The sequence below is a fragment of the Podarcis gaigeae genome (genome assembly GCF_964106915.1).
Source record: "Podarcis gaigeae genome assembly, chromosome: 3".
NCBI lineage: Eukaryota > Metazoa > Chordata > Lepidosauria > Squamata > Lacertidae > Podarcis > Podarcis gaigeae.
Window position 1 is genome coordinate 120686163 of NC_139680.1, and position 17352 is coordinate 120703514.

The 17352-nt window shown below is 47.0% G+C and overlaps 1 protein-coding gene across 1 annotated transcript in view; it reads right to left on the minus strand.

Annotated features, from left to right (window-relative positions):
- The window catches only part of CIB4 (calcium and integrin binding family member 4), a 30173-nt gene extending 15499 nt beyond the window's left edge, over positions 1-14674 (minus strand). Inside the window, exons 1-3 of the mRNA XM_083733868.1 lie at positions 14588-14674; positions 9155-9189; positions 7667-7763 (exon numbers count right to left, since the gene is read on the minus strand). Coding sequence (XP_083589994.1) covers positions 7667-7763; positions 9155-9189; positions 14588-14641 — 186 coding nt within the window. The 5' untranslated portion in view covers positions 14642-14674. The remainder of the gene's footprint in view (positions 1-7666; positions 7764-9154; positions 9190-14587) is intronic.
- Between the last annotated feature and the right edge of the window lie 2678 nt (positions 14675-17352).

Sequence of the window (17352 nt, forward strand, 5' to 3'; positions counted from 1 at the left end):
GTCCCATGGACTGCAAGAAGATCAAACGTATCCTTTCTTAAGGATATCAGCCCTGAGTTCTCACTGGAAGGACAGATCCTCATGAGAAGACTCCCTGGAAAAGACCCTGATGTTGGGAAAGACTGAGGACACAAAGAGAAGGAGACGACAGAGGACGAGATGGTGGGACAGTGTTCTTGAAGCTACCAGCATGAGTTTGACCAAACTGCGGAAGGCAGTGGAAGACAGGAGTGCCTGGCGTGCTCTGGTCCAGGGGGTCACAAAGAGGCAGACACGACTAAACGACTAAACAACAACAAGTAAATAGTATACAATTTAGTTTATTCAGCTGTCAGTGATCCAATGCCTTTTCCCACTGCACAGGAATGTGGAACAATCTGAGGTCATTGCAGAGATGTCATATTGTAGAATCATAGAATTGTAGAAGAAGAGGAGGAGGAGGAGGAGGAGGAGGAGGAGGAGTCTGGATTTGATATCCCGCTTTATCACTACCCGAAGGAGTCTCAAAGCAGCTCACATTCTCCTTTGCCTTCCTCCCCCCACAACAAACACTCTGTGAGGTAAGTGGGGCTGAGAGACTTCAAAGAAGTGGGACTGGCCCAAGGTCACCCAGCAGCTGCATGTGGAGGAGCAGGGAAGCGAACCCAGTTCACCAGATTACGAGTCTACCGCTCTTAACCACTACACCACACTGGCTCCAACTATGGAGGTTGAAAACAGTCACTGTGGGTGTCCCTGATCCTGCAAGCTCTTCTCAAGTTCTTATGTAACAGGATGCTGGGCTAGAGATCTGCCATGGACCTGATCCAGCAGGCTCTCATGTCCTTCTATCTCCCTCTGTGCTGCCAGAAACCTCCAGAAGCTGCAAGGCAAAGGCAGTGGTAAGCGCCACAGTTAAATTTGCCAGCTCCTCAAGAGCTCCCTGGGATTATCTGCGCATCTGAGCGAACGCAGCGGCACTCTCCTGATAGTGCAGCGCAGGGATCCCGACAAGGCTGTCCGTTGCCAAATGGCACCATGTCGAACATCGCTTGCCGGATCTCGCATGGAGCTCTTTGCAAGGCAGCCCTCGAGAAGAGGGAATTAATCATCCCGGCCATGTTCAGCATCCCTGCGTGCCATCATTTCTCTCCCTGACAGCCACGTCTCTTAGCGGTGGCCAAAAACATCCCAGTGATCCTTATTTAGAAATTCAGCAGCGAGCATTGGGTTGGAAAGCAGCGAGCTTAAAGGCTTCTGAACTGTGCAACAAAAGCAAACTCTCTTTTGTGTCGGTTGCTTTGCAAATACAAGGTGACATTCCTCTCTCTCTCTCTGCAAAAGCAGAACAATTGCAGCCCTCCCTCTCCCCTCTGCCCTGCCTCCAAATTAAGGTGCTATTTCTGCCAGCAATGTTTTCGGGTGCTACAGATGCTTAGCGAATGTCTCACACCCCCATGACGACCTCAGATGGACCCACACTTCTGTGCTATCAGAGGCAGCATCAAATATCTCTAGGCTGCATCAAGAGTACGGCAGTCACACAAAGTGACGTAAAACTACCGCTCTATTCTGCCTTGGTCAGACCCCACCTGGAGTCCTGTGTCCACCACAATTTAAGAAAGATATTGGCAAAGTGTGCAGAGGAGGGCAGCAAGGGTGACCAGGGGTCTAGAAACCAAGCCTGGTGAGGAACAGTTGAAGGAGCTGGGGATGTTTAGCCTGGGGAAAAGGAGATTGAGAGAAGATAATGAGAGCAATCTTCAAATATCTGACCCATGGAAGAGGGGACAAGCTTGTTTTCTCCTGCTCTGAAGAGTAGGATCCAAGACAATGGCTTCAAGTTACAATAAAGGTAAAGGGACCCCTGACCATTAGGTCCAGTCATGGCTGACTCTGGGGTTGCGGAGCTCATCTCGCTTTATTGGCCAAGGGAGCCTGCGTACAGCTTCCAGGTCATGTGACCAGCATGACTAAGCCGCTTCTGGCGAACCAGAGCAGCACACGGAAACGCCATTTAGCTTCCCGCCAGAACGGTACCTATTTATCTACTTGCACTGGTGTGCTTTCGAACTGCTAGGTTGGCAGGAGCAGGGACCGAGCAACGGGAGCTAACCTCGTCGTGCAGATTCGAACCGCCGACCTTCTGATTGGCAAGTCCTGGGCTCTATGGTTTAACCCACAGTGCCACCTGCATCCCTAAGTTACAATAAAAGTGATCCCAAGAACTTTCTGATGGTAAGAGCTGTTCAACAGTGGAACAAACTCTTTCTGGACTCTGGTGGTGGACTCTCCTTCCTTGGAAGTATTTAAGAGAGGGGTCAGCAAACTTTTTCAGCAGGGGCCGGTCCACTGTCCCTCAGACCTTGCGGGGGGCCAGACTATATTTTGATGAAAAAAATGAGCGAATTCCTATGCCCCACAAATAACCCAGAGATGTATTTTAAATAAAAGGACACATTCTACTCATGTAAAAACACACTGATTCCTGGACCATCCACGGGTCGGATTGAGAAGGCGATTGGGCCAGATCTGGCCCCCGGGCCTTAGTTTGCCCACCCCTGGCCTAAAGCAGGGGTCAGCAAACTTTTTCAGCAGGGGGCCGGTCCACTGTCCCTCAGACCATGTGGTGGGCCAGACTATATTTTGAAGGGAAAAAATGAACAAATTCCTATGCACCACAAATTACCCAGAGATGCATTTTAAATAAAAGGACACATTATTTGTTGTTTAGTTGTTTAGTCATGTCCGACTCTTCGTGACCCCATGGACGAGAGCACGCCAGGCACTCCTGTCTTCCACTGCCTCCCGCAGTTTGGTCAAACTCATGCTGGTCGCTTTGAGAACACTGTCCCACCATCTCGTCCTCTGTCGTCCCCTTCTCCTTGTGCCCTCCATCTTTCTCAACATCAGGGTCTTTTCCAGGGAGTCTTCTCTTTTCATGAGGTGGCCAAAGTCTTGGAGCCTCAGCTTCAGGATCTGTCCTTCCAGTGAGCACTCAGGGCTGATTTCCTTCAGAATGGAGAGGTTGGATCTTCTTGCTGTCCATGGGACTCTCCAGAGTCTCCTCCAGCACCATTCTACTCATGTAAAAACACCAGGCAGGCCCCACAAATAACCCAGAGATGCATTTTAAATAAAAGCACACAGTCTACTCATGTAAAAACACGCTGATTCTCGGACTGTTCACGGGCTGGATTGAGAAGGTGATTGGACCGGATCTGGCCCACAGGCCTTAGGTTGCCTACCCCTGATTTAAGCAGAGGTTGGAGGCCCATCTCTCATGGCTGCTTTAGCTGTGATTCCTGCAGTGCAGAGAGTTGGACTAGATGACCCTTGGGGTCCCTTCCCAGTGGCCAGCCAGATGCCTCAATGGGAAACTGGCAAGCAAGACTCAAACACAAGAGCAACTCTCACCTCCTGAAGTTTCCAGCAATTTTCAGAAGCATCGCTGCCTCTGTGAATCTGTCTAATCCTCTTTTGTTCTCACATTCTTGGTTCTTAAGTGCCATCAAGACATAGCAATGGTGTTTCTGGAGTTCTCTCTCTCTCTGTGTGTGTGTGTGTGTGTGTGTGTGTGTTTGTGTGTGCATGGGGGGGGGAGCGGCTTTAAATTGTCCCTTTGCACCAACTATCCTAAATATCACCACAGCCCTGTGATATTTTCAGAGGAGTGGGATCGCATTTCCCAGTTGCGAGGAGTCCGCTTCAACAAATGCCGATCGCCTCCTCCTGCGTCCTCCTATGCAAATAGCGTTAATTAAATGTGCAAAAAAATGTAAACATGCTCGCTGTAATCCAAATTGACAGTGTGGCTAAATATATTTATTTCCCGGGTTTTAATTAAACCCCGCAGTGCCTGAATCTTTAAACATGACTTGCATGAGCTCTGGTGAAACAGGCCTGAGTTGTGGATCAGGAGGCTGATCCATGCTGGCCGCAATTAGCACTCGCTGCCTGAGTGGCCGTCTCAGCTATTGTCTTGCAGGGGAGAGGCTTGCCTTAAATGCAAAGATATTATTTTGCCGACAAAGGTCCGTATAGTTAAAGCTCTGGTTTTCCCAGTAGTGATGTATGGAAGTGAGAGCTGGACCATCAAGAAGGCTGATCGCCGAAGAATGGATGCTTTTGAATTCTGGTGCTGGAGGAGACTCTTGAGAGTCCCATGGACTGCAAGAAGATCCAACCTCTCCATTCTGAAGGAAATCAGCCCTGAGTGCTCACTGGAAGGACAGATCGTGAAGCTGAGGCTCCAATACTTTGGCCACCTCATGAGAAGAAAAGGCTCCCTGGAAAAGACCCTGATGTTGGGAAAGATGGAGGGCGCAAGGAGAAGGGGACGACGGAGGACGAGATGGTGGGACAATGTTCTTGAGGCTACCAGCATGAGTTTGACCAAACTGCGGGAGGCAGTGGAAGACAGGAGGGCCTGGTGTGCTCTGGTCCAGGGGGTCACGAAGAATCAGACATGACTAAAAAACTAAACAACAACAACATTATTGGGGGGGGGAGTGTTGCATCCTAGCAGAGGTTCAGCTGCATTTCCTGATGCTGCAGAAAAGTTTCTGGAGACTTTGCTTTCCTTCCCTGGCTTGTCATGTTGAACCAAATCCCTTGCCTAGGATGTCATAGAATCATAGAATCCTAGAGTTGGAAGAGACCACAAGGGCCATCGAGTCCAACCCCCTGCCAAGCAGGAAACACCATCAGAGCACTCCTGACATATGGTTGTCAAGCCTCTGCTTAAAGACCTCCAAAGAAGGAGACTTCACCACACTCCTTGGCAGCAAATTCCACTGTCGAACAGCTCTTACTGTCAGGAAGTTCTTCCTAATGTTTAGGTAGAATCTTCTTTCTTGTAGTTTGGATCCATTGCTCCGTGTCCGCTTCTCTGGAGCAGCAGAAAACAACCTTTCTCCCTCCTCTATGTGACATCCTTTTATATATTGGAACATGGCTATCATATCATATGTCCTTTTTGGGCTAGAACCCCATGGGACTGGGACAGAACAACCACCAATGCATTGCAAGGGGTGGACTAGAAACTTCAGCTGGTGCAAAATTCAGCAGCTAGATTGCTCAGCGGAGCAAGACAGTTTGAGCATATGACACAGATCCTGGTCCAACTGCACTGGCTACCGATTAGTTTCCAGGTCCAATTCAAAGTGATGGTTTTGACCTATAAAGCCTTAAATGGCTCAGAACCCCAATACCTCAAGGACCACCTCTTGCCATATGAATCTACCCAGACCCTGAGATCATCTTCTGAGGCCCTCCTTCGCGTGCCTCCTCCTCGAGAGGTCTGGAGGGTGGCAACACGAGAGCAGGGCCTTCTCTGCAGTGGCTCCCTGGAATGTTCTACCCAGGGAAGTTCGCCTGGCGCCTTCATTATACACCTTTAGGCGCTAGGCAAAAACGTTCCTTTTTAACCAGGCCTTTGTTTGACTGATCAACATCTTATACCCTTGGATTATTTTCATTTTTGATGTTATATATTGTGATTTTTATTGTACCTCTGGGTATAGGGCGGTAAATAAATTCAATAAATATAATAAATAATAATAAGGACCTTTTGGGTCCCTTCCAACTCTACAGTTTTATGATTCTATTCCAGGGGTCGGCAAACTATGGCCCCCGGGCTGGATCAGGCCCACCTGGGTCCTAAATCCAGCCCACACCGTGAAGCTGCAACTAGCCGCAAAGCCAAGACAATGGCGGCAGAAGGAAGAGGCTGAGTGGCAGCGGCTCTGCTAATCAAACGCCACTGAGGTAAACCAGTCGCGGTGTTTGAGTGGCAGAGCCGCCGCCACTTGGTATCTTCCTCCCATCGCTGTCACCGACTGTCTGGCCAGAGTGGTGCATGCTCTGGTTATCTCCCACTTGGACTACTGCCATGCGCTCTACGTGGGGCTACCTTTGAAGGTGACCCAGAAACTGCAACTAATCCAGAATACGGCAGCTAGACTGGTGACTGGGAGCAGCCGCTGAGACCATATAACACCGGTCTTGAAAGACCTACATTGGCTCCCAGTACGTTTCAGAGCACAATTCAAAGTGTTGGTGCTGACCTTGAAAGTCCTAAACGGCCTTGGTCCAGTATATCTGAAGGAGCGTCTCCACCCCCATTGTTCTGCCCGGACACTGAGGTCCAGCACGGAGGGCCTTCTGGCTGTTTCCTCCATGCGAGAAGTGAGGTTACAGAGAACCAGGCAGAGGGTCTTCTTGGTAGTGGCACCCGCCCTGTGGAACGCCCTCCCACCATATGTCAAGGAAATACAGTGGTACCTCTGGTTAAGAACTTAATTTGTTCCGGAGGTTCGTTCTTAACCTTAACTGTTCTTAACCTGAAGCACCACTTTAGCTAATGTAGCCTCCTGCTGCCGCAGCGCCGCTGGAGCCCGATTTCTGTTCTCATCCTGAAGCAAAGTTCTCAACCCGAGGTACTATTTCTGGGTTAGCGGAGTCTGTAACCTGAAGCGTCTGTAACCTGAAGCGTATGTAACCCAAAGTACCACTGTAAACAACTACCTGACTTTTAGAAGACATCTGAAGGTAGCCCTGTTTAGGGAAATTTGTAATGTTTGATATTTTATTGTGCTTTTAATATTCTGTTGGGAGCTGCCCAGAATGGTGGGGAAACCCAGCCAGATGAATGGGGTATAAATAAATTATTATTATTATTATTATTATTATTATTATTATTATTATTATTATTACCTGCAACTATCAGTTTAGAAAAATCTGCATTTAAATCTGCATTCTGAAAGCTTTTTTAAAAACATTATTTTTCTGACACGTTTCTAGGTATATTTTCCTCTGAAAAGTACACCTTTCAGAGCTTACAGTATTTTGATATGCTTAAACATTCGAGGAGTGCATTGCAACATACAGAGAATCTACGAGGAGGTCAGTTTGTAGCAGGGCAGGCAAATGCCAGGTCCCAATTCAGAGGATGGGCAAATGAATGGAAAGGTTTGCTTAGCAGACCTGCCCCATCCCCAAATTGCCTTCCGGGGCTGCTCTGTGCACCGAGGAGAAAGTAATGAAGTGAGAGTTCGTTAAGAAGAAGGCACAGGCTCCTTCTTATTTGTGCAGTCACCCCAGGATGGCTGGGAGCTTCAAGTTAATTAAAAGTGTTGGATTTTTGAAGGAAGTTGGGGTTTGCACATGAGCGCTCGGGTTGGGAGGCAGCAAATGAAAAGAAGCCGTTGCAACCAATGTAAACATTGCATAATGTCTGGGAACTAATAATAATAATTTGTTATTTGTACCCCACCCATCTGGCTGGGTTTCCCCAGCCAATCTGGGTGGCTTCCAACAAAGATTAAAAATACATTAAAATGTCACACATTATAAACTTCCCTGACCAGGGCTGCCTTCAGATGTCTTCTGAATGTCAGGTAATTGTTTATTTCCTTGACATCTGATTTGATATCCCGCTTTATCACTACCTTGAGGCGTCTCAAAGCGGCTCACATTCTCCTTTCCCTTCCTCCCCCACAACAAACACTCTGTGAGGTGAGTGGGGCTGAGAGACTTCAGAGAAGTGGGACTGGCCCAAGGTCACCCAGCAGCTGCATGTGGAGGAGCGGAGACGCGAACCCGGTTCCCCAGATTACGAGTCCACTGCTCTTAACCACCGCACCATGCTGGGCAGGTCACCCTCTCATCTCGCTGGTAGGCTTACCTTCAGTTGGGGCCAGGTGGAGACCTGATCTGAGGTAAGTTTCTCCTGTCTATAATCCTTTCCTTGAGGGCAGTCACTGCAGAAAGCATCATAGATTCTGAAAGCGAAGGAAAAGGGCAGGCTGTTGGCTGGGCTGGGCTTGCACCATCAAGGCTCCTTAAGAAAATACAGTAGTACCTTGGTTCTCAAACAACTTGGAACCAAAACACTGCAAACCCAGAAGTAAGTGTTCTGGTTTGTGAGCTTTTTTCAGAAGCTGATTGTGCTCCATTTTTAGTGTTACACTTCCAATTTGAGCGCTACACTTCTGCTTTGATTGTTATTTGATATTTATTTTGCGTTTTTGTTTTTGCAGCTCCTTTTGTTTTGTTTTCGTGACTGTGTGGAACCCAGTTCTGCTACTGATTGATTGATTGATTGATTGATTGATGGTGTGACTGCAGTACACTGTTTGTTGCTTTCATTTTATGGCTCAATGGTCTCGTTAGATAGTAAAATTCATGTTGCATTGTTGTTTTAGGGGTTGTTTTAAAATGGAAGGGATTAATCCATTGTGCCTTACTTTCTATGGGAAAGCACGCCTTGGTTTTGGAACGCTTTGGTTTTTAACGGACTTCCGGAACGGATTAAGTTTGAGAACCAAGGTACCACTGTACCATAATAGCTTAAGAAGGGCCTGTTGGGTCAGGCCAGTCGCCCATCTAATATAGCATCCTGTTCTCACAGTGGCCCAACCGGATGCCTCTGGGAAGCCCACTTTTTAGGAGGACTCAAATAACACTTGTAATGTAACAAGGACTTTGGATATAATGGACAATCAAATAATTGGAGTGACATATAAAAAAGGACAAGTACTGAACCCATGGAGTGGTGAAGTCAAAAGATTCAAGAGAATCTTGTGTGTCTGTTTTTATTTGTGATTTGGAATGTAAACATTAATTTGTAAAACAAAATAAAAATTAATATTTTTTAAAAAGGAAATTGTAGCTCTGCAAGGGGAATAAGGGTCGCGGGTGGCGCTGTGGGTTAAACCATAGAGCCTAGGACTTGCCGATCAGAAGGTCGGTGGTTCGAATCCCTGCAATGGGGTGAGCTCCCGTTGCTTGGTCGCAGCTCCTGCCAACCTAGCAGCTTAAAAGCACATCAAAGTACAAGTAGATAAATAGGGAAGGTAAACGGCGTTTCCAGCGGGAAGGTAAACGGCATTTCCGTGCGCTGCTCTGCTTCGCCAGAAGCGGCTTAGACATGCTGGCCACATGGCCGGCTCCCTCGGCCAATAAAGCGAGATGAGTGCTGCAACCTCAGAATCGTTTGTGACTGGACTTAACGGTCAGGGGTCCTTTACCTTTTTAACAACTCTCAGTACCCTTAACAAACTACAATTCTTGGGATTCTTTGGAGAAAGTCATCCCTGTTTAAATGTATGGGGTGAACTCAAGATGCCTGTACGTAAATAGCAGGTAGGAGCCAAAATAGAGATGCACCTACCGTAGGATCTCCCCCTTGGTAAGAAATGTCAGCACCTGCAGGAGAGATAATGCAACAACATGAACCATATATTGGACTTTTTATTAGGAATTGTGCAGTAGGTGCAGAAATACTGAAGGAGCAGAAAATACTGTTATATGTCTTTACGTGAGCACGCAGCTCATGTTATAAAATACACATTTCAAGAACATAAGAAGGTAACAAGAGAACATCCCTCAATAGGAAACCCAAAAGCAGGATTCGATCATAAGATCACCCTCCCCTTCAGTGATTTCTAGCTACTGGTATTTAGAAGTGTTGTCTATTTACAGTTTAGTAGCGCTGCAGAGAGCTTGCTGGGAAGACCATGCATTAAAAAGGGACTAAAAAAAAAAGCTGCTGCTTCTTCTTCTTCTTCTTCTTCTTCTTCTTCTTCTTCATCTTCTTCTTCTTCTTCTTCGTCTTCTTCTTCTTCTTCTTCTTCGGCAATCACTCATAGCCCAGTAAGATTGTCTTCAATAATAATAATAAAAAAATAATAATAAAATTTTATTTATATCCCGCCCTCCCCAGCCAAAGTCGGGCTCAGAGTGGCTAACAACAATAAAAGTAAGACAGCATTCTAATATCAATTCTTTTTAAAATCAATTCAAAATCAAATTAATGGCAACCATTGGGCTAGAGTTCTGTGAAGAATTACTAAAGGAGGGGGTCAGGCTGTGCCTTGGCCAAAGGCCTGGTGGAACAGCTCCGTCTTGCAGGCCCTGCGGAAAGATGTCAAGTCCCGCAGGGCCCAAGTCTCTTATGAGAGCAAATTCCACCAGATCGGGGCCACGGGGCCGAAAAAGCCCTGGCTCTGGTTGAGGCCAGCCTAACCTCCCTGTGGCCCGGGACCTCCAAGATGTTTTTGTTTGAAGACCGTAAGGTCCTCCGTGGGACATACCAGGAGAGGCGGTCCCGTAGGTACGGGGGTCCTAGGCTGGTTTTAACAATGAGGGTTGTGTACAGCTATTAACCAAATGAAATACTGTACAACAAAGCCAGTGGACCTGATGGGATACCTGTTGAAGTCTTCAGAGTGGGTGGGATTTCAAAACATTGCTGCCTCCAGCCGTGGATCCAGGGCTTAGGCATCGTGGCTAGTATTCATCTCCACCCCCGTCGTTCTGCCTGGACACTGAGGTCCAGCTCCGAGGGCCTTCTGGCAGTTCCCTCACTGTGAGTAGCAAAGCTACAGGGAACCAGGCAGAGGGCCTTCTCGGTGGTGGCACCCACCCTATGGAACGTCCTCCCATCAGATGTAAAGGAAATAAACCACTGTCTGACTTTTAGATGACATCTGAAGGTATAGGGAAGTTTTTAATGTTTGTTGGTTAATTGTGTTTTTAGTATTCTGTTGGGACGCGGGTGGCGCTGTGGGTTAAACCACTGAGCCTAGGACTTGCCGATCAGAAGGTCGGTGGTTTGAATCCCTGTGACGGGGTGAGCTCCCGTTGCTCAGTCCCTGTTCCTGCTAACCTAGCAGTTCAAAAGCACGTCAAAGTGCAAGTAGATAAACAGGTATTGCTTCGGCGGGAAGGTAAACGGCGTTTCCGTGCGCTGCTCTGGTTCGCCAGAAGTGGCTTAGTCCTGCTGGCCACATGACCTGGAAGCTGTATGCCGGCTCCCTCGGCCAGTAAAGCAAGATGAGCACCGCAACCCCAGAGTTGGTCACAACTGGTCCTAATGGTCGGGGGTCCCTTTACCTTTACCTAATATTCTGTTGGGAGCTGCCCAGGGTGGCTGGGGAAACCCAGCCAGATGGGAGTGGTATAAATATTCTTAGTATCATTAGTATTAGTATTAGTATTAGTATTAGTATTAGTATTAGTATTAGTATTATTACCATATAGGTTGGTGGTCATCCCTGCCTCCAGTGGCAGTGAGTTCCATCATTTAACTCCACATGCCATGAATAAGTCCTTCCTTTTACAGTCGTACCTTGGAAGTCAAACGGAATCCGCTCTGGAAGCCCATTCGACTCCCAATACGTTCGGAAACCAAAGTGCAGCTTCTGATTGGCTGTAGGAATCTCCTGCAGCCAATCAGAAGCCCTGTTGGACATTCAGGTTCCAAAGAACGTTCACAAACCGGAACAGACATTTCCGGATTTGCAGCGTTCGGGAGCCAAGGTACAACTGTATCTGTCCTGAATCTTTCAACATTCAGCTTCATTGAGTGTCTACAAGTTCCAAGTGTTATGGGAGAATTTTTTATCTATCCACTCCCTCCATGCCATGCCTAATTTTACGAACTTCTATCATGTCACCTTCTTACTCGCCTTTCCTCTAAAGTCTCAAATGCTGCAAACTTTCTTCATTCGAGAATGATGAATATCTAGCGTAAAAAAAAATTCCCAGTGGTTGCAGAGCTGACATAAAATGCAATGTTTAAAACTCCAGAATTGAGTCATGGCCTGCATCAACCAAAATGACAATAACTGCATTACCCTGCTGTGGATTTTGGAATTGTTTTAAATTTGGATCAAGATGGCTTACCTTTGCTTTTAATATTTTTAAAGCTGCTATGTCCTGGTGAGTTGTTTTTTCCCAGTGTTAAAGAATGAAGAAAGAAATACTAGACAGTGCTTTCTTTCCAACTCTGAGTGATAGCTTTGGTTTATTGGACAGTACATCAATTCACACTTTCTTGAATATCTCAGAAGGGAGCCTACATTGAAGTTTTCACAGCCTGCAAGCTTAATTACACGCAGGCAATGAATTAACCAATTAAGGCAGCTGACTAATCAGCTAAGGTGATTAATGGGTGGAAACTGCCTCATTCCCCACCCCCAAGACAAATGTGAGACTAATTTAGGGGCTTTTGTGAGATCAATACTCCCGTACATTTTTCAGGGGAGTTAAAATAGAATCATTGAACTGTGGAGGAACCCACGGGATCATCTAGTCCAACCCGCTGCAAATGCAGGAATCTCAACTAAAGCACCCACAATACTTTTGAGACCTGTAGATATTGCTTGGGGGGACTTGAAGGGTCTCTATTGAAGAGTTAGCAAAAAGTCAGGTGGCGCAAGGTAGTGCGCACAAGGTAGCGCATGAGGTGTCAAGAAAAGCAAGAAAACATCCATGTTGCTGTTGCCATGGACCACCACTATAGCTGTCAAGTGTCCCTTATTTGGCGGGAAAGTCCCTTATCCCAGCGCCGTGTCCCGCTGCTGTCCCTTATTGATGACGTCCCTTAAATTTCCCGGGTTTCAAAGAAAGCAGCTCCTCTCCCTCCCTCCCTGACAACCAGACAGGAGGGAGGCTCCAACTTTGTTGCTTGGCTGCGTTGCTCACCCAATAAGGAGTCTAAGAACGACTGGGGGGTGGAGCTTGCATGCCTTGTGCTGATCAAATCGGCCGTGTTGCCTGGGGACTCGCCTTTGCTCAGCGCTTCCCAGCGGAGAGGTGACGGTGGTTTCCCTTGCTGCATCCCCTTTGCCGGGTTGCTGCGCTGTAGGAATCACCACTTGAGGCTTCGTTTGGCTGCTGCCTGAGCTTTCTGTCTTTGGCTCGGAGGGGCCTTAGAAGTCGAACATACCTGTGCCTGGGAAATCCCTTATTTTGGCTGCTGATCCCTTATTTTCAAATCTGCAAGTTGACAGCTATGACCACCACTAACTCCCATCCGATCACAATCTCTAACCACTATGCCACACCACTGATGGGAGTGGTGGTCCAAAATGCCTGGAGGGCACCAGCTTGGGGAAGGTTGCTCAAAGGCCTGGATGCGACCCACATTCACAGACAGGACCTATCCTGCCTGTTTCAGCCATCTTCATCCCAGGCCACTGGGGTTTCCCATCAGCCAGACATAGGGTGCAATTCTTCACTTTTGGCCAGGTTCATGGCTGGCATAAGCAGTGCGGCATAGCGGTTAGAGACCTGGGAGACCAGGCTGCAAGTCCCCATTCAACAAGGAAGCTCATGGGGCCAGTCGCTGCCTCTCTTGTCCTCACAGGGTCGTTGTGAGGATAAACTGGAGAGGAAGGGAGCCATGTATATAAATATGGTAGTGGACCAAATATAACAACACAGACCACAGGGGTGTTATTTTGCTTCACGGACGACACCGAATATCTGTCTGGGACAAGTGACGATAATAAATATTAAATTTTTTTATTTATACCCCGCCCTTCCCAGTTCAAAAACTGGGCAAAGGGCAGCTAACAACAAATTTAAAACACTTAATTATAAAATACAGTATAAAAACATGAATAACAATAAAATTCCAAATTCAAAAATCAATTAGATAATCCCCAGGGCTAGCTGGCTGAATTGATCCTACTTGGGGCAGTGAGGAGGCCAGGGGAGAATGAGCTGTGGGGTCTCAGAGTGGGTGATCTTCATAAAAAGGCGAGGGGAAGGGAAGGAATATAAAAGATCAGGCTGAATTCAAATTAAAGGCCAGGCGGAATAGCTATCTCTTACAGGCCTGATGGAAGGAGGTTAAATCCTGAAGGGCCCTGGTCTCATGGGACAGAGCATTCCACCAGGTTGGAGCCATCACTGAGAAGGCCCTGGCCCTGGTGGAGGATGGTCTGACTTCCTTAGGGCCCAGGACCTCTAAACTATGGTTATTCATGGACCTTAAGGTCCTCTGCGAGGCAGACCAGGAGAGGCGATCCGTATAGTTAAAGCTATGGTTTCCATGATCACTGCAGATGGTGACAGCAGCCACGAAATTAAAAGACGCCTGCTTCTTAGGAGAAAGGTGATGGCAAACCTAGGCAGCATCTTAAAAAGTAGAGACATCACCTTGCCAACAAAGGTCCGTATAGTAAAAGCTCTGGTTTTCCCAGTAATGATGTATGGAAGTGAGAGCTGGACCATCAAGAAGGCTGATCGCCAGAGAATGGATGCTTTTGAATTATGGTGCTGGAGGAGACTCTTGAGAGTCCCATGGACTGCAAGAAGATCAAACCTCTCCATTCTGAAGGAAATCAGCTCTGAGTGCTCCCTGGAAGGACAGATCCTGAAGCTGAGGCTCCAAGACTTTGGCCACCTCATGAGAAGAGAAGACTCCCTGGAAAAGACCCCGATGTTGGGAAAGATGGAGGGCACAAGGAGAAGGGGACGACAGAGGACGAGATGGTGGGACAGTGTTCTCAAAGCGACCAGCATGAGTTTGACCAAACTGCGGGAGGCAGTGGAAGACAGGAGTGCCTGGCCTGCTCTGGTCCAGGGGGTCACAAAGAGTCGGACACGATTAAACAACTAAACAACAACAATAACAACAAAGGTCCTCTGCAGGGCATACCAGGAGATGCGGTCCCATAAATATGAGGGACCTCTCAACTATGGTTATTCATGGACCTTAAGGTCCTCTGCGGGGCAGACCAGGAGAGGCGGAAATACGAGGGCCCTAAGCCACCAACAGGAGGGTTTGGGGATCGTCTGTCCCTCTGCTCACCTGATATTCTTCCAGATCCTTTTTCTTCATGGAGTGACTTAAACACTGACCCATTCTCCTGCCCAGAATGTCAACCCTGGGGAGACGAATGGAATGAGGGACCCAGTAACCATTGGTGACAGAATGTGCGCCATGGATCCAGGCCTGCTTCTGTCATAGGTGCCAATCGAATCTTCCCATAAAATGGGCGTAGGGACACCCTGTTGCCTTCAGAGAGCTGGAGGCTTGTAGGATCTCTCCTTTGTCTTCATTGTGATGATCCGCATGCTTTCATAAGATGTGTGTGTGTTTAATTTTAAAAATATGATTAACAGCTATGTTTTTAGCTGTTTCTGTTTTAGATGTGAGCCACTTTGCATATTTGATGAAGGGTAAAGGTAGGATTATTAATATTATTATTATCAGTGGGGGTTTTTCAGGGGGTACTCAAAGGTACGCGATGCTGGCACGTCTTTTGTTTTGTTGTTAATAAGTGTGGCACGTACTGTAACAACTTCATGGTGAGTATCGGCACCTATTTTCCTAGAAAAAAAGCTATTATTATTATTATTATTATTATTATTATTATCTACTTGATTATTATCTACCAGACTTGATTATTGTAACTCACTCTATGTGGGGCTGCTGTTGAGACTGACCCAGAAACTCCAGCGGGTGCAGAATGCTGTGGCGAGACTCCTTACGGGGTCCTCACCACGAGATCATATTCACCCGGTGCTATACCAGCTGCACTGGCTCCCGGTGGAGTACAGGATCAGGTTTAAGGTGCTGGTTTTAACCTTTTAAGCCCTATACGGCCTAGGACCCTTGCACCTACGGGACCGCCTCTTCTGGTATGTCCCATGGAGGACCTTAAGGTCCACAAATGACAACATTTTGGAGGTCCCAGGTCGCAAGGTGGTTAGCTTGGTCTCAACTAGGGCCAGGGCTTTTTCGGCCGTGGCCCCGATCCGGTGGAACGCTCTGTCCCAAGAGACTAGGGCCCTGCGGGACTTGACATCTTTCCGCAGGGCCTGCAAGACAGAGCTGTTCCGCAAGGCCTTTGGCCAAGGCACAGTCTGACCCCCTCCTTCTGTAATCCTCATAGAACTCTAACCCAATAGTTGCCATTAATTTGACTCTGAATTGATTTTAGAATGAATTGATTTTAGAATGCATTTCAATTAATTGATTGTGATTTTATGTAAACTGTGTTACTTTTACTGTTGTTAGCCACTCTGAGCCTGGCTTCGGCTGGGGAGGGTGGGATATAAATAAAAATTTGTTGTTATTATTATTATTATTACTACTACTACTACTACTACTATAACCTTGAGGGGCAATTGGAAAAGGGTGTGGTTGCTCCATGGAGGGCAGGTTAGCGTAAAGAGGGGTGAGGAAAAGGCAACTATGCCCATTCTGGTTTCCCTCATTTTCTCAATCTTAAGTTCTCCACATTCCCACATCAGTCTGTGATTGATTGATTTAAAAAATCGAGTGTCCTGATCTGGGCACTTCAGTTTAAGGAAGATATGGACAAGCTGGAAGGTGTGCAGCCAAGATGATCCAAGGTCTGGAAACCAAGCCTTATGAAGAATGGTTGAAGAAGCTGGGTATGTTTAGCCTGGAAAACAGGAAAAGAGATGCGAGTGCTGCCTTCAAATATCCAAAGGGCTGTCACATGGAGATGTTAGGATATAATTCCGTTTCACCTTAAAAGGGTACAGGCCTGACTGTTGTGTGTCACATGCCTGTTTACTTCAAGCACTGTCTCGCTGGGAACTTCCGTTTGTATAGAGCTTTTGTTTTCAGTTGTTTTGTTGGAGACGAAGGGAAGCCAACATGTTTTCCTTTGTTCCTGAACTATGCTGAATAAAATACCTGTAAATACTGCTTACACATGTCTCTGTCCGCCTCTTCTGTTGCAAAGAGTTCTTATCTCTGCTGGTTTGCCTGCTCAGAGTCTCTCAAGGTATCTGAGGCTTGGGTTGCAGTTTTGATGCTGTTCTGAGAACCGGAGTATCGCCCGGCTGCCGGCTGGTGGGTGGAGCCAGCTGGGGGCCTGAATTGCCCCCGTCTCCCGGCAGCATCCCAACAGAAAGATGGAGGAAGCTTGTTTTCTGCTGCCCCGGACAGTAGGATTTGAACCTTGGCTTCCGGTTACCAGGCAGGAGATTCTGACTAAACATCAGGAATACCTTTCTGGTGGTAAGAGCTGTATGACAGTGGTATGGACAACCTCAGAAGGTGATGGACTCTCTTTCATTGGAGGTGAAAGCAGCAGTTTAGTGGCCACCTGTCAAAGTCTCTTTAGCTGTGATTCCTGCATTGCAGAGGGTTGGACTAGATGACCCTTGAGGTCCCGTCCATCGCTACAATTCTATGATTCTAAATGGTTTATATTTCAAATAGAATGAATGAACAGCCCATCTTCCTGTTGTGCATGTTGGCAACCATGCTGATCTATCAGCTACTTTAAAATAAGCCTGCATTTTGAATTGCATTTTAACCTGTATTTTAAATTGGTTTCCCCCCCCCTTTTTGCTCCCCCCTCTCTTTCCCCCCATTATGTTTTTACTGTGATTTTATTAGTGTTAGCCACCCTGAGCCCAGCTCTGGCTGGGGAGGGCGGGGTATAAATAAAATTTATGATGATGATGATGATGACGATGTTTGATTCACTCTGTATTCAAATGTGAAATTTGCGCTTTCCGAACCAAAACAGAGTTATCCCATTCATCTGAATTTTGCAATGCAGTTCATTAGGAGGCTGTGTTCATAAAAAA